At 46.7% G+C, this 27,523-nt stretch overlaps 8 protein-coding genes; 4 read left to right on the top strand and 4 right to left on the bottom strand.

Annotated features, from left to right (window-relative positions):
• Nucleotides 1-1,390: 1,390 nt before the first annotated feature.
• On the bottom strand, nucleotides 1,391-2,715 carry FFUJ_03784 (related to tryptophan 2,3 dioxygenase; the record flags this gene model as incomplete). XM_023573005.1 has 2 exons in its annotated part: nucleotides 1,391-2,347; nucleotides 2,395-2,715. The coding sequence occupies 2 exons, from the start codon at nucleotides 2,713-2,715 to the stop codon at nucleotides 1,391-1,393; spliced, it is 1,278 nt and encodes a 425-aa protein (XP_023427030.1).
• A 436-nt stretch (nucleotides 2,716-3,151) lies between these two features.
• FFUJ_03785 (related to kynureninase) lies at nucleotides 3,152-4,662 on the top strand (the record flags this gene model as incomplete). XM_023573004.1 has 2 exons in its annotated part: nucleotides 3,152-3,335; nucleotides 3,383-4,662. 2 exons carry the CDS (start codon nucleotides 3,152-3,154, stop codon nucleotides 4,660-4,662), a joined length of 1,464 nt encoding a protein of 487 aa, XP_023427029.1.
• Nucleotides 4,663-5,089: 427 nt separating this feature from the next.
• On the bottom strand, nucleotides 5,090-7,219 carry FFUJ_03786 (proline utilization protein family regulator; the record flags this gene model as incomplete). XM_023573003.1 has 2 exons in its annotated part: nucleotides 5,090-5,642; nucleotides 5,694-7,219. 2 exons carry the CDS (start codon nucleotides 7,217-7,219, stop codon nucleotides 5,090-5,092), a joined length of 2,079 nt encoding a protein of 692 aa, XP_023427028.1.
• Nucleotides 7,220-7,836: 617 nt separating this feature from the next.
• FFUJ_03787 (uncharacterized protein) lies at nucleotides 7,837-11,164 on the bottom strand (the record flags this gene model as incomplete). XM_023573002.1 has 5 exons in its annotated part: nucleotides 7,837-8,737; nucleotides 8,818-9,379; nucleotides 9,465-10,677; nucleotides 10,714-10,778; nucleotides 10,837-11,164. The coding sequence occupies 5 exons, from the start codon at nucleotides 11,162-11,164 to the stop codon at nucleotides 7,837-7,839; spliced, it is 3,069 nt and encodes a 1,022-aa protein (XP_023427027.1).
• Nucleotides 11,165-13,272: 2,108 nt separating this feature from the next.
• FFUJ_03788 (uncharacterized protein) lies at nucleotides 13,273-13,749 on the top strand (the record flags this gene model as incomplete). The annotated part of the gene is made up of 1 exon (XM_023573001.1): nucleotides 13,273-13,749. The coding sequence occupies one exon, from the start codon at nucleotides 13,273-13,275 to the stop codon at nucleotides 13,747-13,749; it is 477 nt and encodes a 158-aa protein (XP_023427026.1).
• Nucleotides 13,750-14,109: 360 nt separating this feature from the next.
• Nucleotides 14,110-15,736, bottom strand: FFUJ_03789 (uncharacterized protein; the record flags this gene model as incomplete). XM_023573000.1 has 2 exons in its annotated part: nucleotides 14,110-14,798; nucleotides 14,872-15,736. The coding sequence occupies 2 exons, from the start codon at nucleotides 15,734-15,736 to the stop codon at nucleotides 14,110-14,112; spliced, it is 1,554 nt and encodes a 517-aa protein (XP_023427025.1).
• A 3,091-nt stretch (nucleotides 15,737-18,827) lies between these two features.
• On the top strand, nucleotides 18,828-20,924 carry FFUJ_03790 (uncharacterized protein; the record flags this gene model as incomplete). XM_023572999.1 has 4 exons in its annotated part: nucleotides 18,828-19,041; nucleotides 19,098-19,191; nucleotides 19,246-19,851; nucleotides 19,910-20,924. The coding sequence occupies 4 exons, from the start codon at nucleotides 18,828-18,830 to the stop codon at nucleotides 20,922-20,924; spliced, it is 1,929 nt and encodes a 642-aa protein (XP_023427024.1).
• Nucleotides 20,925-22,473: 1,549 nt separating this feature from the next.
• Nucleotides 22,474-23,490, top strand: FFUJ_03791 (uncharacterized protein; the record flags this gene model as incomplete). Its single annotated transcript, XM_023572998.1, has 1 exon — nucleotides 22,474-23,490. The coding sequence occupies one exon, from the start codon at nucleotides 22,474-22,476 to the stop codon at nucleotides 23,488-23,490; it is 1,017 nt and encodes a 338-aa protein (XP_023427023.1).
• Between the last annotated feature and the right edge of the window lie 4,033 nt (nucleotides 23,491-27,523).

Raw genomic sequence — 27,523 nt, 5'->3', positions numbered from 1 at the left:
GTAGAGTGGAAACAATTGTGAGCTACCAGTCACACACAAACGTCAACACCTGGAGAAGGGAGACTGATCTAGCTGGGCATGATGAACCCTTTTTAAGAATCGAGAAACAAGGCGCTGTTAAAATACCGGCTGTTGTGAATACCCGTTACATCATCGAGCAGCAAGTATGGTGTAGCGCGGAGAAGCAAGAGTGCTGAGAGTATGGAGAATATGGGGAAGAGGTAAGGGTTTATCCGCGTAGGTTAAGCCTGATTAGGCGACTATCACGGGTTCCCCAGAGGTTGACAGTCACCCTCGCTTGAGGCAAGATTTTCTGAGACTGCAAATTTGAGTGTCACACTGGACGGATGGGTTGCGCAAGGACCCAATGGTTTGTGATGGTGGAGTGTGAGTGTAGATCTTTTCTTTTTGGAGAGGGAGAGGGAAGGGGGACAGAAAAGGGTGATGGAGATGGGCACTGGGGGAATAGCGATACAGCTACAGAAATGGTAAATAATACGGAAAAGATAAAAAATCTCTTAAAGGTATGCTATTTAGCAATAAAGCTAGTATAAAAGACTTATAAAGTAATAGGGTGCAGCAGTGACTGCTTCAACCTTCACAGCCCATCTCTCAATTCTGTCCTCCACACGCCTCCAAACATTGCAACGTTGGAGAGAATGCGGAGACTCCGCAAAAACAGCCAGCGTCAAGTGAGGGGGAACTCACCAGCCCAAAGCCCGTGCAAACCCCGACAATTACCAGTTCAAAAAAAAGGCCCGAATGCAGTCTCTACGGTAAATGGCCCGGAATTACTGCTCTAAAGTCAACTGACTCGCAAGGCAGCAGCATTTAAAATTCCTGCCCGTGGGGAAAACGCGTGGGGGGTTTTGTCATTGGGGAAATATAGCGCCATATGGAGTTAAGCTAAGATTCCGAGGCTCAGAGTTTTCGACGGGGTTTGGATGGGGCTCAACGACGCTCAGGCACGGGAATTATCGGTGTGTGAGAGAGTCGGGTAATGATAGACCCTATATTCCAGGGACATGGTCGTGGGACTCGGCAATAAGAGGGTGACAGTTACCCCAAGGTTGGTAATAGACTTTGGGGATGTTGACGATCGTTGGTCTTGGTGTTGGAGAGTTGGATGCCAAGAGCAGTTTGGCGGTACGCGGAAGACAATTCCACGGCCTTGGCGCATGGAACTTTTCTAGAAGAAGAGATTGTCAAAGAAGTGAGGCTCTTTCAGCAAACGCCAGTGAGTCGTTGCGTTCATCTGAGTGGATGTGTTCACTTCAACCGAGCATCAAGCTTGACAGGGGATGTTCATAATGTATTCATCCAAAGAAACAATGCGCTTTTCGCGCTCGTCTATCGCTATGCTCTATAACCACAAATAACCCATCATTAATTACTCCAACCGTCCAGCCTCACTAGTCTCATCCCTCGACTGCTTCAAAAACGGCACCAGCGTCGTGCCCCCCGTCCCCGTCAACTCCTCCCCGTTCTTCTTCGACGAACTACTCGCCAGATTCTGCGGTCCATCCTTCCTCCCGCTCCTCGCCGGCAGAATGATATACCGCGTCACAATCTGGATATGCTTGTTCCTAAACACCGTGAGCGCCTCAGTCGCAGCTGTGAATGCCACTTGAAGACGTTCTTGGGCGGGTGTGCTGGGTGTTTGGGATGCTAGTTCGCGAATACTGCCCTTGCGAGCAACGTGTGTTAAGAACCGGCGGTGAGGACCGGGCATGTAGTCCTTCACTATGTCGTGATAGCTCCGTTCACCGGCCTTTTCGGTGTTGTTACCGCTGGTTATGTGCTCTACGCCCAGCACAACATCGAAGAATTGGATCAGCGAGCTTTGGCCGTTGCTTCCACCACGGAGATGGCGCCACTCGCCCTTCCCATTGCCTTCATCGTAGAAAACACCCTTGGGCAGACCCGCTGCCTCCATGTTCTTACTCCCCGCCAAGAACGGTCGAATCTTGTAGTAGAACGTCATAGGATCGCACTTCTCGTACATGCGCTCTAGCAAAACGCCGACACTGTCGATGCAAGACTTTAGTTGTTCGAGAGCAGAGATTATAACGTCGTAGTCTCGTGTCTTGACGGCCTCGAGGGCTTCCATCATTTTGGGGATGATGGTGCCGGCGCGAGCTTCCATGGCGACGCTGATGAGGAGGAACCATTTTTCTGATTCGGTGCCAGTGAACGTGTGTAGGGTGTCGAGGTGGTCGAGATCAGTAAAGTCGTCGCTTGAAGAAGAGAAGTTCCATAGGTTTGCAGCGGCGTATGAGAGAACGGGAGGGAGTTCGAGGTGTTGTGAGACAGCGAGGAAGGGAACAGTGATTTGCGGAGGAAGAACCTAACACCGTTAATATGTCAAATGAAACTATCAATAACATAACTTACCTGCGCAGGCTTCTCTCCACCCCAGACATAAGCATGCGTCAAGAATGCCAAGATGGAATACGCCCGCCTCCACTCCGCCTCAGAGCGTAATCTCTCCGTCGACAGAACAGGAAGCGTATCAACAGCACGTCTTATATCAAAGTACTTGATCAGAGCGGGGAGGTTCTGAATAACAAGCTCCCACGGTTCATAGTAAGGATCGGGTAATTGTTTGAGGGGACTGTGCTCAGGGAGGAAAGCGTTGCTCGTCACGGCGAACTCTTTTAGTTCGGCTGTGAGCTTGATGCGCGGAAGTTGGTACGTAACAGCGTGTGGCGACATATTGAGCTTAATTTAAGAAGCAAATGCAAAGAAGGTTAATGGAATTAGTAGAGAAAAACAATTCTCAGAAAAGCATCAGTCTAAAATACAATTGCTCATACCATGGGTTATTTCTTGTTTTTTTCTTACTTCCGTCTTCCGTATACTTGACCTCCGTCTCCGGTCTCCGTGAAAAGTCTCATCCGATCCGTGTTGTGCCCGCGTGACCAATCGCTGAACCTCGCTATATCTAAAATGGATAATGACGTCCACTATGCGGATGTCGGGATGCGGATGTGCGGATGGACCAACCAAGTTCCGTGCTTCCGCTAAAATTCTGGTGGAGGCTTCACGGAACATAAAGTGATTTCGCAATCCCACTCACAAACGGATCATACGAGTTCAAGCACATCAGTTCATTACATCAAATTACCTTGTTTGTTTATTATAATCTGCAATGGAGCTTTCTGGATTCGTCGAGCGTCTGAGGAGCGGTGCTGCTGCCAAGTTTCCTAGCGATGCCAACTCCCTTGACTTTGCCCGCCATTTGGACTCGCAGGATAAGCTAAGCCATCTTCGGGATGAGTTTGTCCTGCCGACCAAGAAGTCCCTCAAGAAGAAAGCCCTCGACGGTTCACTTCGTGAGTACACTCATACTCTCAATGAATATCTTGACTAATTGGTTCAGCTGGCGCAGCCAATGGCACCAATGGCCACAGCAACGGCAACGGCTCAGCAGCCGATGATCAACAATGTCTCTACTTCGTCGGCAACTCTCTCGGCGCTCAACCAAAAGCTGTTCGCGAATATCTCAACGCTCAGCTCGAGACATGGGCTTCTATCGGTGTGAACGGACATTTCAGCGCTCTTGACAACTCACCGCTTCCCGCGTGGCAAGATCTAGCTGAGGACTGCGCTATCAAGTCGGCGGACCTCGTTGGAGCTTCTCCGCATGAGATTGTCATTATGAACACACTCACAGCGAACCTGCATCTCCTCATGGCGAGCTTTTACAAGCCGAATGAGAAGAGACACAAGGTTATTCTGGAGTGGAAGCCGTTCCCTAGTGATCACTATGCTATTGAGAGCCAGGTCGTTTGGCACGGTCTTGATCCCGAGAAGAGCATGGTTAAGATTCATCCTAACGAAGATCACATCATCAGAACTGATTTGATCCTCTCAACCATTGATGAGCACGCTGAAGATACCGCTCTTCTTCTCCTCCCCGGTATTCAATACTACTCGGGCCAACTATTCGACATCCCCCGCATCACAGCCTACGCTCAAGCAAAAGGCATCGTAGTCGGTTGGGATCTCGCCCACGCCGCTGGAAACGTCGAGCTCAAGCTGCACGACTGGAACGTCGACTTTGCATGCTGGTGCACGTACAAGTACATCAACGCGGGCCCGGGTTCCATCGCAGGCGCCTATGTCCACGAGCGCCATGGCAAGGTCGAGCTCAACGACGCCACCGGCAAAGCGACATACCGCCCGCGCCTAATGGGCTGGTACGGCGGTGACAAGAGCGTGCGCTTTAACATGGACAATAACTTCATTCCCACCGCTGGCGCAGGCGGCTTCCAGCTCTCCAACCCCTCCGCCATCGACCTCGCCAGTCTCTCCGGCGCGCTATCCGTGTTTAACAAGACGACCATGCATGATCTGCGCTCTAAAGCTCTGGTGTTGACGGCCTACGCGGAGTATCTACTCGATCAGATCTTGGCTGAGAGTTCAGACGCGGAGCTGTTCAGGATCATCACACCGAGGGATCCGCTACAGAGGGGAACGCAGCTCAGTGTGTTGTTGAAGGATGGACTGTTGGATAATGTCAGTGGGGCGCTGGAGGAGAATGCGGTGATTTGTGATAAGAGGAAGCCTGGTGTTATTCGCGTGGCGCCTGTGCCGCTGTACACGCGGTTTGAGGATGTTTGGAAGTTTATGCAGATCCTGAGGACGGCTTTGCCTTAGATGAAAAGATAGATAACGATTTTAATGAAGCCTGATTTTTTGTTATGGTTTGAGAGTCTAGTGATGTCTATTTAGGGGTTTGATTGCACCAGTAGATGAAAGCGACTGGCTGTTCGTGATGCTTTTTCACCTCATACATTTGTTTTCTCTCCAACTCCATTGAAGGTTCTCCCCCAACTCAGAACTTTTGCATATCATCAGACTTGCATGCTGACGACGTCTTCCAGGCATTGCGCCATATGATCTATCACATTACATCCCGCATATCATCGTCTCACTCGGCTAGATATGGCATTTCCTAACCGAGGACCAACCATCATCTTATCTTGCACCACGACGCGCAATTCTCGTCGGATCTGATATCAGGAACATACCCGACAATCTTACACCTCCGAACTTCCGCACCAACCGATTCGTCGTTGACGTTTCACAGATGATGCGTCAAGTCAATACCACCACCCGCATCCAACAGCGCAAACAAGTTCAAAGCCGACCCCGAGTCAGCTTCGTTCCCCATCGGTCCGCCCCAGTAGCTCGGATCAGGCGTCTGCATCATACTCTCACTTAGTCCCAGAAACGCAGAGTCCAAGTCGCCGAATAACGGTGATCCGACATTCTGCAACCCGTTATGCTGTAGGAACGTCCTGTCTAGAGATTCCCTGCCCCGTGAGGACGGTGTAGTTATCGACTGGCCTGTGAAGGTGGGTGATGAGTCCATCGTGTCGGAGGGTATGAGACCAAAGAGCTGGCTTGAGTTCTCAGTGCGGCGTTGACGTTCAGCGAGCTCGCGCTTTTCAAGATACTCGAGGGCCGTTGTTAGAAGGGATTGGGCGATGAGCGAATATTGGCCTGCGTGGGTGTCGTGTTTGGAACAGTGGTCTAGGGCGTGGATAGCCATGCGGGTGTATTTCTCTAGGACGCGGCCGAATCCACCGAGGAGGCCGACTCCGAGAACGAGAGAGCTAGCAAATAACCACGATCTGTCGTAGTTAGAACCAATGGTCGTAAGTTGTATATCAATGGGGACTTACACAAGAATGGGGACATGCCCGACAAGAATCCCCTTCTGAATGAGATCCAATATTGGATCAACCATCAAACTTGCCGCGTCAATACAAGCATCAGCAAGTTTCGACTTCCCACTCGTCAAAGCAGATCTCCCATTCGAGTTGACCGAACCGTCAGAGAGCCGCCGACAAAGTTCATACATGAGAAAGGGTCTCGACACCAGCATAACGGCGTAATAATACGTCGCCAATATCTGACAAGCACCACTCGCCTGAGCTCTATCCTGAGCCTCCGGATTCGCAACTATATCCTTAAGCTGCTTCAACCACCGCGAAGACCAATCCCGTAGTTGAAGTGATATCCCCTCCGTAAGCTGTAGTGAAACCTTTCGTCGTGAGTAAATCTCCGTTACTACACCCTCAAGCACCAAGAATATCTGCACAGATGCATTAAGTAAATCTATCGGTTCCTCAACGTTCTCATCAGGACTCTGGTACGGAACCGTACAGTCAACATCCGACGTAGCAGGCGGTCTCCCCATCGATGAACTCAGAAACAGATCAACGACACGTATACTCTTCCATAGCCGATCGCGCTGCCTGTGAATATCTGGACCGAAACGCGCGTTGACCTCCGTTCTGTGAATGCCAATTGAGTAACCTGCGCGTACCGCTGTTCCGAAGAATAGAAACGCCCCGTTGATTTGGCATGAGCACAGCATGTAGAGTGTGATGAGCGTAAACATCTGGACTGTTGAGACGCTGAGATTACCGGTGAGGTTGGAGTATGCCTTATCGCGCGCATATTCAAAGTAATCCTGCGATCGCTCCTCATCGTTAATCTTCATACCGATGGCGAGCACGAGGAAGTTGACTATGGTTGTAGCGTCGTCTTGCTTCTGGTCCATGTTCGCCCAGAGGATAAGATCATCTTGAAGGCGGCGATTGTCGAAGAGATCCACGAGTCCTGTCGCTATGGATAAGTAATTCGATACTGCGAGGGGGATATCATTTGGATGAACGATTGGTATGCGGTTATCACCCGGTATCCGTCTCGACTGATGCGCCGTCGCATTTTCAAGGACTGAATACCGACTCGACTGCGGCGCAAAAGCATTCTGACCAACTCGTGTAGTGACGAGTTGTCTCACGCTCTGGAAGAAAGAAAGAGGCGCACAATCGCCCACAAAGATTAACTTTCCCTGCGCATCGCAAACCAACCTCGCCTCCCTCGGAACCTCAGTCTCATCCTCCGCATCAATCTGACCCCCACCATCAATCTGCGCTCCATTTTCCCTTACAGGCTCAGCAGCAGGTGTAGAAGGCGTAGTATGTCTCGTCGACTGCGCCCGCTCCGAAGTCTGCGGTGATCGCACAGAATGGGCCTTGCGCCGCCGCTGGGGAGAGTAATGGCAGTCGTGCGGCTTCTGGCGACGCGTGCAGTAGCTGCATGGCAATTTGCCGTCGCACTTGACTTTGCGGGACTTGCATCCGTCGCAGGCGTTGGCGATGCGGCTGCGGATGTAGCGCTCTGGTTCTGAGGGTTGCATGCTCTGTTGATCGGTGAATGGTCTTTTTTCGGTGAAGCGTGCGTACGTGCGGAACCCGGATGTGCAGGAGGCGAGAGAGGGCGGAAAGACGCGGATGTTCGGAGGGAAATTGTTAGTGCAGGTTGGAGCTCGGGCCGGCTTGAGATTCCGACCGAGTCTTGGCTTGAGGTTGAGACTGGGGAATTATATAAAACTCGCCTCTTATCGCTGAATGAGGATTGTGAGTTGAGTTATTGTAAAGTTTGTTAGAGACGTATTGTGTCTAGAGTTTGACGGGGTGGTATTCGGTATAAGTGATAAACCAATCGCATGTGCATCTTGTGCATGTTCACATCCGACAATGACGGCACAGCGGCTATGTTCAGCGGATCAGCACTACCGTCCACTGGAATTGACTCTCACTCACAACACGCCCAATTGACCAGCTCTACTTTACTCATTAGTCAACCAGCAAAACATCAAATACTTTTCATTTTATTCATCTAAAATAAGTGACTTTTCTCCTGTGAGTTCCCTACTAAGAACTATTATGAAACCCCCAGCCGCCATCGCGCGCTGATGTCTGTGTCAATCTCATCTGTCCCGTCCAAAACCGCATCCAGCATGCTTCACTGAATCTAAGTAGCGCTTGTCTTCTGCTTCTTCGCGCCACCCCCACCATCATCACCAGCCTTGCGCTTCTGACCACCGCGGGTGACTGCCTCATGATATCCAGCTCTGGCTTCAACACCAAGTTGCAGCATCTCTCGTCGCGCAGAGGCCTGTTCATCATCGAGCGCTGCCCGCGCGATTTTTATCGCCTTGAACATCGGGAGACACCACTTTCTCATCTCTTTGGGCGTCAGACACAACCGGCATCCGAGAAGATCTGACATATCGAATGCACCGTTGAAGTGAAAACAGAGTTCTATGAGGATAGGCATACTCTCGACCCAAAATTCCTTGTCTTCGGGATGATGAAGCGCCAGTTTCGCTACGATAGAGAAAACATGACCAAGTTGACGCCATTCAGGATCATGATACTCAAAGTCAGGGCCTTTCAGATCGTACGCCACAACCCAGGCGTAGCGGTTGAATTCCTGGTGCCAAGTTGACTTGATCAGCTCAAAGATGCAGATCTCGCGGATGATGCCCGTCATCCATTCTGGGAGTTTGATGTCCTTGGAAAGCTGCATCGCCCACTTTGTGCAACAGACTCTCTCAATGACATCGTGGTAGCTACCGGCGACCTTGACCATGTGAAGGATAGGCTTTTCCTTCTGACTCGTGCTGCTCATGTCGTTGATGATTTTGAGCATGCGCTCTGGTTCAAGGGTCCAGTTCAACAGCAGCCCTTTGGCACAGTCTGTATGCGGGTTAATATCCCCGACCTTGGTATCCACGTTGGCCACAAGGATCTCCAAGCCGGAGGCTTTGTTCTTCCATTGCTCCATGATCTTGACTTGCTCCTTACCAGTATCCGAGGACCGGATACTGCCAACATTGAAGCCGGCTACGACGAACAAGGCCACTGTAATACTTGAAAAGGTCAGTAACGTTGGAGTATCCATGCAGTTCCAAGCAGGACTGCCTGGATCGAGGGAAATATGTGTACTTACCACTGAATCCATGGATCTTCGACATATACAACAAGACGTTCCTTGTTGTCCCTGCAGTACTTGTTTGCCAACTCCAGAGCTCGAGTCATAATTGGATTGTAGTAGCAAACCCAGCGAATGCAGTCCATCCTATCAGTTGGTGCAAGTCTAGACCTTTGTCCCATGGCCTGGTCGAATAGCAATCGTAGGCCACACGTCTGGTCATCGCGAAGCAGTTTATACGTGTCGATAAGTGGAGTTGCGTCTTCACTCCCAAACCCCTCGATCTGATATTTCGCGATTTCCGGATCAAGAAGGCCTTTCATGACAGACTTTGCGTTTTCGAAAGTTGCCAGAAAGGGAGGCTCTTCCAACTCGAGAAGGATCTTGTTCCGCCAGTCGAACGAAGTCAAGACGGCCTTGCGGAGTTCCGGATATTCTGAAATGGGATGATTCCCTTGCCCTGGTGGCTGCGCGGGGCACGAGTCGTTGATCTCGGGGTATTGAGGGATGCCCCACTGATAATGACACTCTTCGACGAGGACTAAGGGTGAGGGCTGGTTGATCTCCGAATTTTCTGGGGCTACGATGAGTTAGCTAATATTCAAGAGCAACGCAAAGAAGCAATTCCAAACAGGCCTGCCTGAAACAGTCACCAAACCACTTACTGCCAGATGGATGCTTGATCAGATGCTTCATTTCTGGTATTCCAAGATCGAACGGGACATGTGTATCGTTCTTTATGGATGTGGATGCTTCGTATTCAAATTCGGGCTGCATATGATGTTCAAGGAGGAACAAAAGCTCAGAGTCAAGGTTGCCAGACGAGATCGGAGGCGCTTTAGGCTTGCCCAAATCCCAGAGGCGCTGGGAAAGACTTTCGGACGGACGTGTGGTTGTGAGAGATTCCAGAATCAAAGTGTTGATTGTGATGGTCTTGAGTCCCTCAATGGTTTCCGTTTCGTTCAGACCTTCGGACATGTCTGCATCTTCATCTTCATTGACCCGCCCGTCCCCATTCTCGTCCTCATCGCCCTGATTTGACTCACTGTTGTATTCGCCAGACTGATGGGGTGCGGATTCGCTTTCTTCTTCATTCTCATCTTCAAGAACCCCTTCTGATTCGTTGGCATCTTCCTCAGGCTGACCAGATTCACCTTCATCTTTATCGGAATCATCGGGTTCATTATTGTCCGCAACAGCATCAACTTCATTGGCTTGTGGACCCCAATCTGATGCACTCGGGGAAGTTTCGCCCGCCGGTGGCTCATTTGGATTGTGATGTGCACCATGGTCCACTGACGGGGAGGTAGGATGATGATATCCTGGAAACCCAGCTTTAGACGATCTCGCTGGGGCCTTCTTTGTGATCCATTTCCTTTCACTTCGTCGTTTGAGCAAGTAGTAGAAAAGTAGAATCGCGCGGTGGAGGTCTTCCATAGAGAAGAGTCCAGCAACAGTGGGTGTTGTCCCACCTCCGATGGTTTCAGGGGTTGGAAATCGATGAGCGTAGGCGTCTTGATCTCTGGTGTAGACACGATTGGCGTCCCAATCCTGAGGGGCGAAAAGAAGTATCTGGACAGCATGTGCTAGGATAAACGCGCAAGGCGAGATATTGCCTGGCAGGCCAGGTGTAGAAACGGTCTGGTTTAGCACTGGGATGAGGGTAGGCTTCGTGCAAAGCTTTGCGACCTTGTCGATGAACTCCCGAACCTTTTCGTTGCGGTGGTAGGTGACCAGAACTCTGATCGGTGCGATACGATCGATTTCAATAGCGAAGGTTTGTAGATGTTGCGTTCGACTGTTGTAGCATTCTTTATGGAGTGGTTTGACAAGCTTTTGGAAGTCTTGCTCGGCTTGGCTCGCTCCGCGCATGACCTCCTAAGCCTGCGAGAAATTGTCATTGCCAGAGCTTACGCAGTCTTTAGGCACACAGAAGTAGTCATGTGCAACGAAAGCGGCCTTCCAAATGATATCTGGAACTGCAGAAGGAAGTGAACATCAGTAAACAAATGTAACAGTGAGGATGTTAACACTTACCGATAACATCAACATATGAGCCGAGTTCTTTGAAGCTCCTGAAGGCGCAATACTGAGAAAGGTGAACTGGATCTTCCATTTTAACAGTCCACATCTTGTTGATCAAGACACCCATCTTTCTCTGAATGTCGAGACTGGTATCGCTCAAACCATGGTTGCCTGTTTGTGCATGTTTGGTGTGCGAATAGTCGCAATACCTTTCGACCCATGCTGGAAAGGAGATTCTGAGGTCATCCACATGCTCTTTATCTTCGTTAAACATGCGCATCAGGCTCAGGAAATGGTCGTCGTCGTGCATATCAAAATCGTTGCTCAATCTTCCACCCATTGTTGCGGAGTAGCGAGCTTATAGGTTTGGGAAACTGATGTAGATTGAATATGAAAGAATGGCAAGAAACTGACGTGGTTCCGAGCACCTCTTTTCGAATCCTTGAGAATCGACGTAAGTCGGAATGATGAAGAGAGCGGAATATCGATTCGGAACACAGCTGCTCGGAATCGCGGAATTTGCAAGTTGAAGTCTCAGGTGGTTACTTGGAGTGGTGAGGGCCTGTCGCAGCAATGATTCAAAGCGCGTTTGCGTGAAAGGCGGCAGCTGGTTACGATTCCAAGCACGTGTGCGTGAATCACGGCCCACAGCGGCGCATTAGAAGTGAGGATAAAGAGAGAGGAAAGGAGGGGGGATTCGAAATCGAGGAGAAGAGATTATATAAAGATGGTAGTCGTCACGTGAGGATTAGGTAATCGCAGTTGCGGTAGAAAGAAGTGAGGGTGTCACCATTGGTCACTGCCGCGCAAATGTTCAAGACTGCTGGTGTTGAAGTGAAGCTCTCAGAATTCATAACAAATTTAGTCAACACCGCACCCATACTGTATCTCTCCATCCCATGGCCCATGAAATACTACCAAATGGTTGTTAGCATTTTCTTTAAAAGCCGTCATTATTCTTTTCCGACTTATGGAGCCCGCAGCCGTCTGGCGAACACAGTTCCCCTGCGCCTTATCTTGAGACTTCAATTGCCTGACACTGATGGTTTCGAATTCGAAGCATACCTGCCGCTGGCAGCAAGAATGAGACTGGGGCTGCGCCAACGCTCATACCAGTAGTGACGTAGTTTTTGTAGAGAGTCCCAATGCGAGCCCCACTGTCTTGCTAAGGGTCGAGTTTGAAAACAAGGTCCATGCCGATGTCCTTGAGTTATTTGTAGCTTTGAAGCCGGTGCTTTTGTGAATCAAGTTGTCGGACTAAGTAGGCAATGGAATCGCCGAGGTTACTATCTGTGAAAACTGCAAGTCTTAACTAAATGATGAGTCTTTGTTGTTGAACTTCGAAGTGCTCTCAGCATGATTGTTGTCTTGTGTTGGTGATTCTGCTACTGGTGGTCCGGAGGTCCTTTTTGGGCACCTTAGATAGGTCTGACAGTCAACAACGACGTCTTCTCGAGACCGGATTACTGGCACAGATTGTACACTTTAACTCAACTAAATATCGAGGAGTTTGGGCGGCCCTCTCACGTACAGTTCTGGTCCTACCATTCCCATGTCGGCTCTGAGGCTCTCTTTCGCTGAATTCTAAAAAAATGAGTTCCCAGGACGGATAGAAGGAGCTAGATCATTTCGCAGACGTTGCATCACAAGCCAGCTGGTAATCGCCGAATTCGGAAGAAGCTGGAAATGGTAACAAATATGATATGACACTTCACGTGCTATCCAACCTATTTTTTGGACTCTTCCAGACTCAAACTTGGGGCAGTGGTGTTAAGATACCCCGCAGTTCTCCGCGTTCGTCTCCTGATATGAGCACTCGGCTGACAGCCGTTCGCATTTCCCGTTATAGCCGTCACTCTGGGGTAAGGCCCCAACCAGAAATGTCAATCATGATGAAAATTAGACATTTCTCTCCAGCATCATCGAAATTGGCGAGACTCGAGTATTTGGAAGTAAACCCTCTTTACGCTATCACACGAGCCAAACGAGCCAAACGAACCCAGTTTACAGCCCGTACGACGTTCGTTAGATACTGGGTCACATTCCTCCTCGGCTTCACCATCCTTTGATGCACCCGGTATCCTCCGGATGATGTTGGGTGACAATCGCAGAACTTTAGTAAGCTAAAATGCAAATCTGCATTGATCGTGTGATCTGATGCTCTTCTTGTATTAGCCAAAAGTCTACGGAATCGATGGAGAGTGAATCGCGTAAGTGGCTCCATAATTCGACGTAACAGCTTGTAATTGCGCATAAGTATCGAGTGATGCCCGGCAATCTCTCGGGGACTGGATTTCTTTTATTCTCTGCACGTCACCACATAACTAGCTGCTACATACTACCTCGTTAACATAATCTCCAATTTTGTGACTGCGATTAAAGAACCTTTTCATCTAACACTTCTCCATACTCATCACCAATCCAATAATATAACCGCCAGCATCAATCATGGCATGGGACTTGGAAATCGGAACGCCTTGCTGGGTCGCAACCGGTGACGTTGAGATGCACAGACAGAGCGTCACGCCCCGCCGAGCTACCCCCAAGTACTTTGAAGTCCCAGACAAGATCGACATGCCTGGGGCAATATACGACGACCTTCTTGAGGATGTTCGAGAAGGTCTGGAGGAGATCTTTGAACACCCCGGCTCCCGTGCACCCTTCATACCGGGGTATCAAGATCGCGCTGATGCCATCGCTCGTGCGAAGCTGTTGCGAGAACACGGCCAGATATGCCCGAGTGTCATGATGGTGCATCTCAGACCTCCCTCTGGGGTCATTTCTCATCGAGAGCTGAATGTTTATGCCCGCAAGGTTGCTTACAATGGGGAGGGATTGAGGGTGGCGAAGAAGAAGGTTTATGTGATCTGTGAGCCTTTCACCAAGAGAAATATTGATCGAGTCGAGCCAGTCCAGTTTGAGTGATAGAGTAATCGGTTGGAAACTTGGTGTTGCATGGATCCTTTTGGTCGGGTTTTGTTGGTAACAGGACAATCTTTCACAGATTCTGCTAACAGGGCTTTGCCGCTGTGTTGAGATTATATCACGTCAGGTCATTGTAATACACATGAGATTAAGGGCGGATCATTTTATTCACGACTATGAATCTATCATATGATGTTGTTAATACCGTAATAAACCCTTCTGATTCCTGCCCATAGCAGACCCCAATGTCACTCAAAAGATTGTGTCTGCGTCCAAAAGAATTCCCATGTCTCTGACTTGTTCCCTCGGCGGCACATCACTGCCCGCCTGATGTCCGAATTAGTCGTCCATGGAGGTGATTTACTGGCGGAAAAGCTCTTGAGCCTCCGACAGGAGAATTTCCTTGGCCTGCACAGCACCGGTGATACAAGTCGCCTTGATAGACTCTTCAAGCTGGGCGAAGTCGACTTTGCCATAGGACTGGATCCAGTCTTGAACGCTCGGAAAGATTTGGGCGGCGTCAAAATTGGGTTCAATGCCCTTGAAGATCAAAGGCCTGCGAGTCGGGTCGACGACGATTTGCTCCTCGCCCAAGTCATCAACTCGATTGCGATCATAGATCAGCCAGACAGGATGTCCAGGCGCAACAGCATCGATGACGAGGATATAGCCGGTTTCAAGCCGGTTCGCCTTATTGTTCATCAACTCCCCGACAGGGAGAATCAATTTAGGAAGAGATTTGCCGGCTCCAAGGGCTGAGGTCTCGAGAGAAAGGAGTGCCGCGTGAACCTCGCCGTCAATTTCTTCGTAGCTGAGGTCTCGAGGCCATGTTCCAACGATAAAGTCATCTTCACCATTGGCGACCAGATCGAAAGGCTCAACTTTGTTAAAGTTCAAGTGGTGCCGATGGGCGCAGATATCCTCCACATTTGCAAAGTCTATGATGGCAAGCTTCTGAAGCCACTCAAGAGATGACTGGCGCGGCGGAGTGTCATCGATACTGCAAGCCTTGCGTAGGTACTGATCCAGGCTGTTATCGCGAGCGGTCGCTTCCTCGAGTTTCCGAATGTATTCATATGGAGAAAGAAAGTGGGCAGAAGTTCTTTCCTTGGAAAGGGCTACCAAGAGCCGCCCGGATCTCGGCGAAGCGAGCATCGGACATCTCATCGCCATGCATTGCATCGGTTGCCGGTTGCGATTCAGTCTCACCCAGAAGCTCAGTGACGTATCCCAATGTTGCCTCCTTAGCCTTCACGAAACCGACGAGGCCAGTCGCCTTGATAGACTCCTCAAGCTGACTGAGGTCGAGGTTCCCGTAGGACTCGAGCCAGTCTTTGATACGGGGGAGGATCTGAGCAGCATCAAAGTTCTTCCCAACTCCCCCGAAAACTGGGTCACGTTTGTCTGGGTGGACGTAATCTAACTCGGGTTCGTGTCCAGCCAGCCGATCCCAGATCAGCCACACAGGATGCCCAGGCGTAATGGCATCAACGACCAGGACATATGCAGTCGCATCAGAATCTGAAATACCACTTTCTGTTGTGTATCCTTTGAGCAAGCGTCCTATGGGCAACACTACAGGAGGAAGTGATGATTTGGGGACTCTTTCATCCGAGGGAGCAGGTCGAGCTTCGGACCCGCGGAAGAATTCAAGAGCCAGAAGGCCTGGATGGAGGCTGTCGAGATCCGAAATTGGCGGTTCCTCTAAAGTCATAGCGACGGGCCATGCCGAAACAGTAAAGACATCTTTACCAGTGCACAGAATGAATTTCTCGATGACATAATCGATCAAGTCAGACTGAAGCTCGTAAACAGAGGCACAGTCTGTAAAGTCCAGTTTTGTGAGCGCCTCAAGCCATTCCTCTGGTGTCTGACGCTGAGGCATAAGATCAGCAATATCATCGCCGTCGGTGTGGTTAATCATAGATTTCAACCTCTCTATGTACTTGACCGGGCTATCGTCATAGTCGGTCTTGTCGTTCTCCATAGTTTCGGTGGTAACTTGCGATCGGGGTTGGTAGAAGAGCCTCAACAGCTTGGACAGCAACGGTAGCCGTGCCTCCCTGTGAGAGAGTATGTGAGTTAGTATTGTTCTCTGATGTACCACCACAGCCTTTCTGGATGTTCGTACCGAGATTTTGGTGAGCACTCGAGCGAGCGCTACGTTGTTTGTCGATTCGGATAACCAGTTTGGAATTAACGTCAAGTCGCTGGGTTGATCGTCAGAGCGTTTGAGGTAAGGGAAAGGTTGAGTTGTCTTTGGTAGAGATCAAAGACTGATGTGGTAGAAGGGAAGGAATCCTGTGATGTTGAAAAAAGGATGAAGAAGGAAGAAAGAAAAAAAGAATGTCAAAACAGAGAGGGAGAGGAGCATTTATTGGTTTGGCGCTAGTGGACTGTTGCGAGTCACTGCCACTGGCTCTAATGTTGTGCTGCCAATGTCAAAGTATTCTCTAGTGCCTAGCGACGAAAGCGGGTAAAGGGCAAGTAGTAATGCCAAATCATTCCCCTCCAATGGTTTCTTCTATGCACTGCGCACAGGTGTCCACCTGTGATCTGGCAGATCCTGTACATGATATCGAAGCAAAATGAACCCAACGGACCGGGTTCGTAGGGCCAAGACGTCGGATTTTCCAAGACTTGACCTTTCCATCAAGCGATGACTAGAACATTATGTTCTGTTCACAAGCGTACACAAAGAAGTCTACGTACCGCAAAACTGAACAGGTGAGCTTTCGGTTCCATTGAACAGTTACGGCCAAAGGCTCTCCCAGCTCAGCGATTCAGGGAGACCTATCAAGAGGAGGAATAGCCATCAATAATTCAACTTTCCGAGCAGAGCATTGCGAAGCTGAATATTGGCCAAGGACATATTGCACCGAAGCTGATGCTGAAGTGGAGTCAAGACCCCGACCTTGATGATGCAAAATCCTCAAATCAAAGGGTTATGTGACGCAGACATTCTCGAAGTTATCGGAGGATACTGATGCCTCTTTATCCTTGATTGTATGTCCTTCCATAAGACACTGTGTGGCATCACAGAGTTTGTGAAAAGCTGGGACCAGGTCGAATACCTGCTCAGCCTCTTTGACCTCAACCTTGGACTCATAGATAGTCTAAGCATCTGGTACAGCACGCCTTTGGCGGCCTACAACCGCTATGGAATTGCCTTGTAATTCGATGGCGACTTATCCATACGAGCCAAGCAACCCAGTCTGTAGAGAAACAAATACGGACTTTTGAGGATCCCAGATCGAGGGACTTCTTGAGCCATGGAGGAAGCGAGACCCCCTCTAGTTCACTTCGAGCTATTCCCAAGTGTAGAACGGCGCCTCAAGGTTGGGTATACATTGCTGAACATGATAATAGACAAGACATAGAACCAAGCACGCCGATGCTCACGGAAGCAAAAATACTTGATGGTACACGGTACATGAATGAATTGAGAATGACTTCGAGACGCTGGATTTGTGGGAGGTAGCTCCTGGGAAGCCTGGAATATACTACATCAGGTTTCGAACTTCAGAGAACCATTCTTGATGCATATCAAAGGCTTACAATGGCCGACGTGATGTCCCCGCTCTTGGAGATACCTAAATACCTCAAAAAGCATTTGATCAGGTTACCGTCACCAAGACGATGCCCAGCAACTCTCGAATGTCATTCATTGCGTCTAACTAGTGGTCAGATACCAGAACTATCAGGCGCATGACCGACACAAGGTTGATTTGCATGTCACGTAGAGAGAGAGGAGGGAGTCAACATAAGAGTACACAGAAGAGACTTGAAGCAAGCCTTACCCTTGGAGAGCCTGACGAATGTTCTCCTTTTCGATATTCGTAAAGAACTGGATACTTGGGATATAAAGATTAAGACATGACGGGAGGGAAGAAGCAAGAATCTGAAGGCAGCTACTTGGGACACTTCAAGCACAGCGCCATACCTCCCCCTATTGCGATGGATTGGCAATAATGAGTATTTTAATCCATTTTCGAGACGGAAAATTTGTTAACGAAATTGACCACTTGAAGAAGAATTTGAAGTTGCTGACGTACTTCTCCTTTTGACTCCTTCTGGTCGTCTCGCGGTGAGTACAGCTTATTACGATCCGCCCGGGCATTAGAAAGAAAACCCAGTTGCACCGCTCCAGTGAGTTCAGGCCTGAGATTTCCCCGTCGAAAAGCGGAGGTCGAGGCCTGAGGGTCATGATTGTGCAAGGATGACGGTCACGGCATAAAGCCTCTGCAGAAGCTGAACTGTGTGGCGTTCCGGTGAGGGCACCTCCCTGCATGCGCCACCAATATTTCCTGAACATCACTTACTGTGATTTGCGATGCTGCTGCACTTGATACCACCTTTTCCTGTAGTCAAAGCCATGCTGAGCTCTTTATGCTTCTTTGTACGGTTATGTACACGCATGAGCTACTGCAAATATTTCTCCACCTTCTTATTAACAGCTGGCTCAGGCCATGGCGTTTTGTCGGTATTTCCCGCCCCTCCGAACCCAACCACCCAACGCCATTTGCACATTTAGGTCGCGGCTGTTTCTTGTCCATTATTTGGCATCAGTAACTTGGCGTACAGCGTCCATGTTCCGCGATGTCCTGTATGACAAAGGATGCTGAACAGCAGGTTCATATACAGAACACCAGTCAAGCGAACATCGTCGTAGTGCGAACCAACCAGCCACAAGGAAAGGTTTGTGCTCGCCGCCAACCTCTTGATCAGCCAGGGACGCCGTGTCAATCCGAACAGCCACATCCCGTCTGCAGTTGGCATCGATTGTGCCCAGAACCAGGACGATCTGGCCATCTTGCCAATTCGAGTGCCACTTTCGGTAGCCTTTGATAGGAGACACCCTTCATCTCGAGACCCCCTGTTAGTTGTCATGCGCTATCGCCATCTAGATCACCCAATGGCGCCGACTTCCCCTCAGATTTGCAGAGCCTGATCTCTACCCGAAGAGAGACAGGCATGAGAAGGAGGCTCAAAAAGAGGAGGCTCCCGCTGTTGTGCGGAGTTGAGTGTCCATGTTACGAAGCCTCCCCATTTCATCTGCGACTCTACTGAAACAGACCATGGAGACCTTCATACGGAAGCAAATTGGGTTCATATGCGCTCAAACTATACTTGCTCTGCTTCTCACTGTCAACTGGACCACCGCCAAGAACCCCAAAGATGACTTTTGCCGAAGATTTGCTCACCAAACAACGGTCATTGACGACAAGCTCTACATCGATGGCGGCTGGGTCAACTTTGATGACTTCCAACAAACTCACGAGAACTACTCCAGTATGTCAGCCCAGGAGCTTCCAGACAAGTCTTTTTGGCCACTAATTATTTCCCAGATACCTGGCTTTCATACCATGACCTCAACAACCTCGTCGAACGAGGCGGCGATCTTTGGCCTGACCTGAATATCAGCCTAAGCAAGAACGACAGGTGAGATGAACCCTACTCTCTGGATCGTCTTTCTTACTAACGCCAATGCAACAGTATTCCGAGCGTAAACGGCGGCATACTCTGGGGCGACAGCGTCAACAAGCGATTCTACCTCTACGGCGGCGAATGGAACAACGGTTTCTCACAAGAGCCGTATAGTCTGATCAGCTACGACATAATCTACGACAAATGGGACGACTTTGGAACGCCCGATATAACCCCTCCGCCGAAGGTAGCCTCGTACGGCGCTGGTGTCGGTGTCTCGGAGACTGGCATGGGCTACTACCTCGGAGGATGGATAAGCAACGCCTCGATGAGCGGATGGACCGGCGACCGAACCATGAGCTCCAACTTCTACACGTACTCGTACGACTCGGGAAAGTTCACACAGGCGGCTAGTCTTAGCAAACAGCCCAGAGCTGAAGGAGGCATGGTCTGGATACCTGCCGGCGACTCTCTCGGCCTACTTGTGTATCTGGGAGGCATTGTCGACCCTTATGGTAACAACACGGAAGCTCCTCAGGCGTTCGATGAAGTCTTTGTCTTTGATGCCAAGGGAAACTCATGGTCAACCCAGAAGACGACTGGAGAGATACCGCAGAACAGGCGTCAATTCTGCGTCGATGTGGCGTGGGCACCAGACAAGTCTTCCTTCAACATGTAAGTCAACCCCATTTTTTGTCTCCATCACCAGGATCATGTGCTCACATCGTCAAAGATACCTCTGGGGAGGACTGAGCGTGCAACCCCCCGTTGTCAACGCAACCTCATTCAACGACATCTACATCCTCACCCTCCCGTCGTTCATCTGGGTGAAGGCATACCCGGACCATCACGGAAACGCTACCCTCCCACCAGAGTACGACCACTACAGCGCATCATGCAATATGGTCAAACACATGTCACAGCTCTTCGTCATCGGAGGCACCTACACCGACACAGACGCCTGCGATCTAGCATATGATGCCTGGTCAATGCACAATTTCTGGACTGGAACAAACAACAATGCTGGGAATAATGAGACTTACTGGGCTATTTACAACCCCAACATCACTGAGAACGTCGTACCTGTCGATGTGTACAATGTCACTGGTGGAAACAAGAAAGGTGGTGCAAAACTCGTGGCCCCAAAGGATGGTTTCGATGAGGGAAACAAGCCGCTGCAGGACTTGCTTGGACGCAGGCCAGAGATAGCAGAGCGCTCGCCAACACGATCGATCCCCTCTACGACGGGTACATCAACTGCGTCGCCAAAGCCAACCGAGACAAACAGCCCTGATTCGAAACTAGCTACAGGTGCTATCGTTGGCATTGCCATCGGCGGTGCTGCAGGGCTAGCTATCCTTCTACTCATATGGTTCTGTATCGGCAAGAAAGTCAACCGCCGTCGTGAAGAGAGACGTCAATCCTCAATGACACAGAATCAGTATCAGGTCAACGGGGGCAACCTGATACATCCTCCCAGCACAGTCAGTCCGCTCACATCGACAGGATATTGGGGCCATGCATCAGAGCCCGTGAGCCCGCACCATATGAGTCCTCACCAGTCCATCTCCATTTCACAAGTACCTCCTACAGAGCTTCCTGCAGAACAGCATGGCAATGGATATGGTGCGAACGAGCTCCCTCAGTATGAAGTTGGTAGGAAGACACCTGTCTCGCCTGGTGTGTCTTCCCCGAGTTGGTCTCCTGGTCCTCCTTCGAGCTATACACCAGAGAGACATCACCAGTGATGTTACCAGAGAGAGCTTTGAATGATGCTTGGTAGCTAGCTCAGAGCTTTCTTATCATGGTATTTTCAATAAATATCGTAATAGTAATGTTGCGTTATTGATAGCAATAGCCATTTCAGTATATTAAACTAGAAGTGTATTTTGTAACCCTTTGACTAACTCATAAACTTGATACCGCCACGACCTTCTGATTGCCCCAAACCCCGAGACAACCACATTATTTCACATAGGTATGGGGCTCTTTTCAGTGTATTCATAATTACCTTATTAATCTGAGAGGTCTTGTTACAACACACCGATACTTGCGATGCCCAAGTTTCAAGAAAACTCTAGGGGCTAGAGAACGAAGGAAAAGACCGCCGCAGCACGAGTGTTGGATTTGATCTTCCGATTGTGAGACGCATCACTCTGCTCAAGATTGGGCTGGTGCTATCCAGCTTTCTGGCTCCAGGGAATGGAGATCAGAGGGCTAAACCTTGCAGTTGACAAGTGGTCCGCCAACTCCATCTGTCCCTCTAGCATGAGGGTTGGCCTTGACGATGCCACAAGGATACAGTGAGTATGATCCTTACTCAGGATGCTAGTGGCAGGGTCGTCCAGAGTTCAACTATTGTTGCCGTGAACAGAAAAGCATGCAGCTGTCTTTTCAGCCCTGGATATCGTTCAGATATGGAGTGATTCACGTTCAGCGACACAGACAACTGTGAGATAAACTGGGAAAGCCGTTTGAACATAGATGCCTATTCCATGACGAAACAAACACCATATGCTCAACTGCAACGAGTGACGGTGTTTCAGTGGCTCCTCAAGTCAGATCCAGTGGCGTTCCACTTGCTGAACTTGCTTCCTCGCCAATAGTTCTGTGACCAGGAGGGGGCTCAGCGGCCGTGTTCCCTGAGAGGTACAGTGTAATTCATGTTAATTTTAATTTCTATTGGTGCTGCTGTGGCGATGGATGCTGGTAAAGTGTCTAACACTGCTGGGTGGAGAGGTCTCGTTCATAGAAATGCATGAACTACCACACGAATCGAAAGACCGCCAGGTGGAATGAGCCCTGAGACGCCGGTGAAGTGAACACTGGCCACTGAATCTGACCCCACCGTGAACAAGAACTTGCTCCATGCAGCTGAGATATCCACTGGCTCAACTCTCTGTTGCTTTTCTCTAACTCCCCATCACCTCTCTCTTCTCTCTCCCATACTCTTCATCTTGCAACTATCACCCTTTTCCTGCCATCTCCATCTACACCACCCTCGATGCTCGTACTACATCCTTTCAACAACGCATCTAGCAGCTATTGTGCACCTTGGCTCAATATTTGACTCAACTGCTGAGCCATATGGGGTCTTCCATGCCCCAGGGCAAAGACAAATCAGTATTTCTGGAGCACGCGAGTATCGCAAAGTGTTATGAACAGCCGGCACGAGACTTCATGAATACTGAAAGTCGCGGAAAGATCAAAGCTAACGACTAGTCCAGGAAACTTCAGTCTTAACATATCCGCCATAAAGACCAACAACCATACCTTCCCCACGCCAGTATCGACAGAATGGCGTCAGAAGAAGCCGGATTCGACAGCCTCGGTCCCAAGGGTCAGGAGGTCGCTGAGGCCCACCGCACCGCCGACTATTCTATCGTGCATCCTGAAACCCGTGCCAACATTGCCTCCTTCGATTATAAATACGAGTATTATCGTCCGAAGCAGCTTCGTGTCATAAATATTTTGGATGTCCCAGGCATCTCGCGATTCAAGATTTCCGCCGAGCTTGCAAGCAAGTACCTGTCGTTTGCCAGCAAGGCTGACTTCATCTCTTATGCCGAAAACATCCTCCCAGGTATCGTGGGACCTGCCATCGACGTGTTGGCGTCGGATAACTGGGTAGAAAAGATCAGAGAGTACGACGGCACTTCTTTCGCCTGGGGGGCGAATGGTGACAACGAAGAACTAAACAAAAATCTTTCAGAACTCGAATCGCTGGGCTTGCTTCTCAGCGCATTCTGTGACACCAAACGCGGTCAATCCACACTAGACCTTATCTACGTCTACATGTACGACAATTCGGTTCGCCGTTTGCTCAATACTTTCGCTACCCTTACCACCAAACCGAAGCTGCTACCATCCATTCGAAAGGGCTTCATGGGAGTTCTGGCCGGGCTTCGCATAGAAATATTTATCCTTGCTCACGCCGTTCAGATCCTTCTCTTTGCCCCCTTGCAGGAGCGTGGGGATATGCCATACACATCCACAGACTCATACCCGCGTCGCTTTCCACTTGGATATCCGAAGCCGGGCCCCGATGATGTCAAGGTCTGTGGCAAGTATAGTCTCGATGGCCTCTACCGAGCTCCCCTTCTTATGTTCTTCCACCTCCAGCAGCAGCCAGGCAAAGGAGCAGATGCCCATATCTCTCAGGGTTCAGAGGTTTGGTTAGGATATACCACGGTTCGCTCCTACTATCCCTGGCATGGCGCTCTCAACCCACCATCATTGGAACGGTTTGCATTTAGAAGCTCCCTCGAGAAATACAACTTCGCATTGTCGAACTTGCAACTTTACACAAGGTGACACCAACTATCCAAGAGGAGCATGATGGATGGGTACGAGCGTTCCGCAAGATCCGGTGTACCTCCGAAGATTCACTTCTAGCTCTCAAATTGACGTCCCGGGGTATGTATTATTTGGTAAAGACTGCGAATTCAGTTGAAGCTATCAGCCAGTCTTTCCATCTTCCTTTATGGACAGTGATCTTTCGAATGAACTTGGAGGTTGACACATTGCGGATATTGCATAGATACCATATAACTTGGAGACGAAATTCAAGCACGCCAGGGTCTATATTCGTTTCTAGAACTGAGCTCCTGCCACTTTAAGCTGCGTTGGTGCTGAGTTCGGGCTGAGGCGGGCTGGGGTTAGGCTGAGGTGTCTGGGCAGGCCCATTCTTGGTTATATACCCCAGTAAGTTCTCTTTAAAGGATCAAATTAATTATGTCTTAATCTTTCTTTTAGTTAATAGGTTTAAAGGAGCAGTTTTACTTTAAATTTACTTATTAGTTTTAAGCCGCTAATTATAGAGTCTTACTTTTTAACCACTGTTACTAAAGTGTAAGTAACAGTTGTGACGGTTGTGGTTTCCAAACAGGTAACTAGTCCGTACTAGGTTTATGTTTGCAGATAACGTAGGGCGTGATGCTGAGCTTGCGAAGTGTCACGTCTCTTAATGATTAAGTAATGCGTGTTAGGCTTATTGATGTAAAGATGCTTTATTGATAGCTAGTGAGCTAAGTTCTATCTAATGCTAAACGAATGTATATATATATTATGAGGGCTCACGGTTTCGTGAGTCGGACTCGCAGTGAGTCTGTGAGTTGGGTCGTAAGTCCTTCGTGAGTCGGTGGGGCGGCTCACGGTGAGTCTCTCTGGGTGTGGCGTGAGTCGGTCCGTGATTGGTGAAAATTGGTGGGGTACACGTGACGTAAGCGCCATATCCTGTTTGGTCGTAACAACAGTCTTCTACAGAATAAAATAAATCCTATAATGTATATAATAAGCGAGCGGGATAGACAAGTAAGTAAGATAAAAATCCCTTACCTTATATTAATACTATCTAATTAATTAATTCTTAATTAAATAATATATTGCAATCTACTATTAAGGCTTATATTAATCTTATACTTTAGGCCTATTAAAAAGACCTAAAATTAAGTCTATAATAAGCTATATTTCTTTATAATATCTCCTTTTAGATCCTTTACTATTAATTTTAAGGTTATTAGGCTTATATTAATTATATCCTTAATAATTAGAAATTAAGTAATTAAGAGGAATAGGTTATAGTTAAGTATATTCTAAATCTAAATTTATAAGGATTTCTCTATTAATATTATAATATTAAGGAAATAGTAAATTAACTGCTTATTAAATATAATATATTACTAGTTAGTAAGTGCTAGGCTATTAATTTTATTAAGTAATAACTATAGCTTAAGATATATTCTTTTTATAAATATAACTATTAAAGAGCTTAATATAAAGGTTTAATTACTATTTATAACTGGTTTAGGCTTATATAGAATATAATTATAAAGTATAATATTTAATTAAATAATATTTAGAATTTTAATAAAACTAGCTTTATAATAAGTATAATATTAAGTAATATAGTAATTATTAGCTTAAAAAGGTATAAAAACCTAAAATTAATTTAGCCTAAAAATTAAAAATAAGTTACTATAATTTAAGTAATTAATATAAAAGGCTAAGTAATTAATTTATATTTAGTAATTATAGGTTAATATTACTTTATTAATTAATATTAAGATAGTAACCTTTTAAGTACTTAAGTTATTACTATAATACTAAATAGCTAGATAGATAATAAAATAGGCCTTAATTAATTAAAGTACTTTAATTAACATATAGTTAATTAATTAATTAATGCCTATTATTTTTTAATTCTTAATAGCTATAAAAATTATTAATTTATTAATTTTTAGCTATATTATAAGGTTAATAATATTATTATATTTTATATATCTCTTTATTTTTTATATTTACTATAACTATTTAATATTAAATACTTTAGGCTACTAAAAAAAGGCATATAGTTAAGAAATAAAGTAACTAATTAAATAATTTATAATCTATATTTCTAAAATTAAGTTCTTTCTAGCCTTTATAACAGTTATGGTTTTAAACAGGAAAACTAATCCATACTAGGTTTATATTTACAGAAACGTAAGGCATATATACTAAGCTTAGCTTAGTATTACATCTCTTAATAATCAAGTAATGCATATTAGGCTTATTAATATAAAAAAGTTTTATTAATAGCTAATCAGCTAAATTCTATCTAAGTGCTAGTAAATATAATCTATATACTAGTAGTAATCACAGTTTAGTAGTCATAATTACTAGGTAATCGGCCCTTAATCACTAGTAAGTATTTTAATCACTAAGTAATTGCAGGCAATTACCATAATTATATAGTAAGTATACATAACTAAATTGCTTATTAATTAAGGAAATATAGGGGGCACATAACGTAAGTGCCTTTCCAAGTTTAATTATAACACAATCTCCCTCCCTTCATTAATCTTATCCTCAAGGCCTACATTAGCCCTTATTATCTATAACCGTTATTATAAGTATTAACCTTATCCTTTAAACATTTCGTTTTTAATCCTAATATTCTAACTATATCTTTAGAATCTACCCATTATTATCTTACTAGAGCTTCTCTTATTAATTCCAAAGGTTACGACATTATGCCTTATTCTTACTGCACATCCTTTAAGCCTCCTCTTTAATATCAAATAAAGGAGGGGCATAAAATTTATAGTAAATACACTCATCAGGGTCATCCTTATAATAAAAAAGGAATTTCTTTATCTAAAGGTTAGTTTATTCTTTTTATTTTTCTTTTATTATACGCTAATTTATATAGCAGATTATCTAGTATAAGCAAGGCAGTATATTAAGGCTACAAAAGAGGCTATAAAAGAAGAACTTCTTAATCTCTAACGCTAAATAAATAAGCGCCTCTCTCGTTTAATATAGCTTTATTATCAGAAACGTCAGATCCAGACTAAAGGGGCAAAGATATTAGAGCGAGGCTTGCAATCTATAGATAAGCTTAAGGAATCTAAGCAGCAGGAGGCGCAAGCAGTAATTAACATATATTCTGCTAGGGCTGCTAATATTATAGATTAGACTGCTATTCTTAGGGATTCTTAGTCTAATCCTATTAGTAAGGTTTTCAGTAGAAATTCTTTAAGAGTTATTAGGCATTAATAAGATATTTTAGTGGTTTTTATATATTTTCGCTTTCTAGGTAGTCCTTCCATTTTACTAAATATTCTCTCTTGCCGTTTTCTATCTATATTTCCCTAATTGCTTCTGCTTTATAAAGCTTTAGTCTATTAATTTCTTCTGGCTTATTACTAATTTTAACGTAAATTATATTATTTACTAATTCAAGTAATGTAATATAGAAAATTTTATAAAGTCTAACCTTTATCAGTAGGTCTAGCTTATAATTATTTTTTAAAATCTTCCTAATAATTCTATAGGGTCCAATATACTTAAAATTAAGTTTATAGCTTAGTTATTTTATAATAATATTTTTTATAGATAGATATACCATATCCCCCTCCTTAAAGGTTAGCCCTACCATCCTTTTAGGGTCATAATACCATTATATCCATTTATTAATAAATTCTAGTTCCATTTATAGTTTATTATATACATTCTTCAGGTCCTTACTTTTAATTATAGCTGCTAGATTAATAAGTTCGGTCTATTATGCATTATAATACGCTATTAGTATATAACTAAAGTTAGCATCAGATAGTATAAGCTTTATACTTTCGTTATAAGCAGTATTATAGGCTAGTTAGGCATATAATAGCTTTTTAACCCAATCATTCTATTTATAGTTAATATAATACTGTAAGTATTACTTAATTACCTGGTTTATCCATTCTATCTATCTATCTATTTAAGGTCTAAAGGCTATTATAAGTCAATAGTTAATTCCTATATAGGCCATTAATACTTACTAAAATTTACTAATAAAGGTTATACCTCTATCTATTAAGAT

The sequence above is a fragment of the Fusarium fujikuroi genome, chromosome FFUJ_chr02, assembly GCF_900079805.1.
Source record: "Fusarium fujikuroi IMI 58289 draft genome, chromosome FFUJ_chr02".
NCBI lineage: Eukaryota > Fungi > Ascomycota > Sordariomycetes > Hypocreales > Nectriaceae > Fusarium > Fusarium fujikuroi.
Note: the sequence above shows the minus strand (reverse complement) of the source record. Positions and strands in the feature narration are given on the sequence as shown.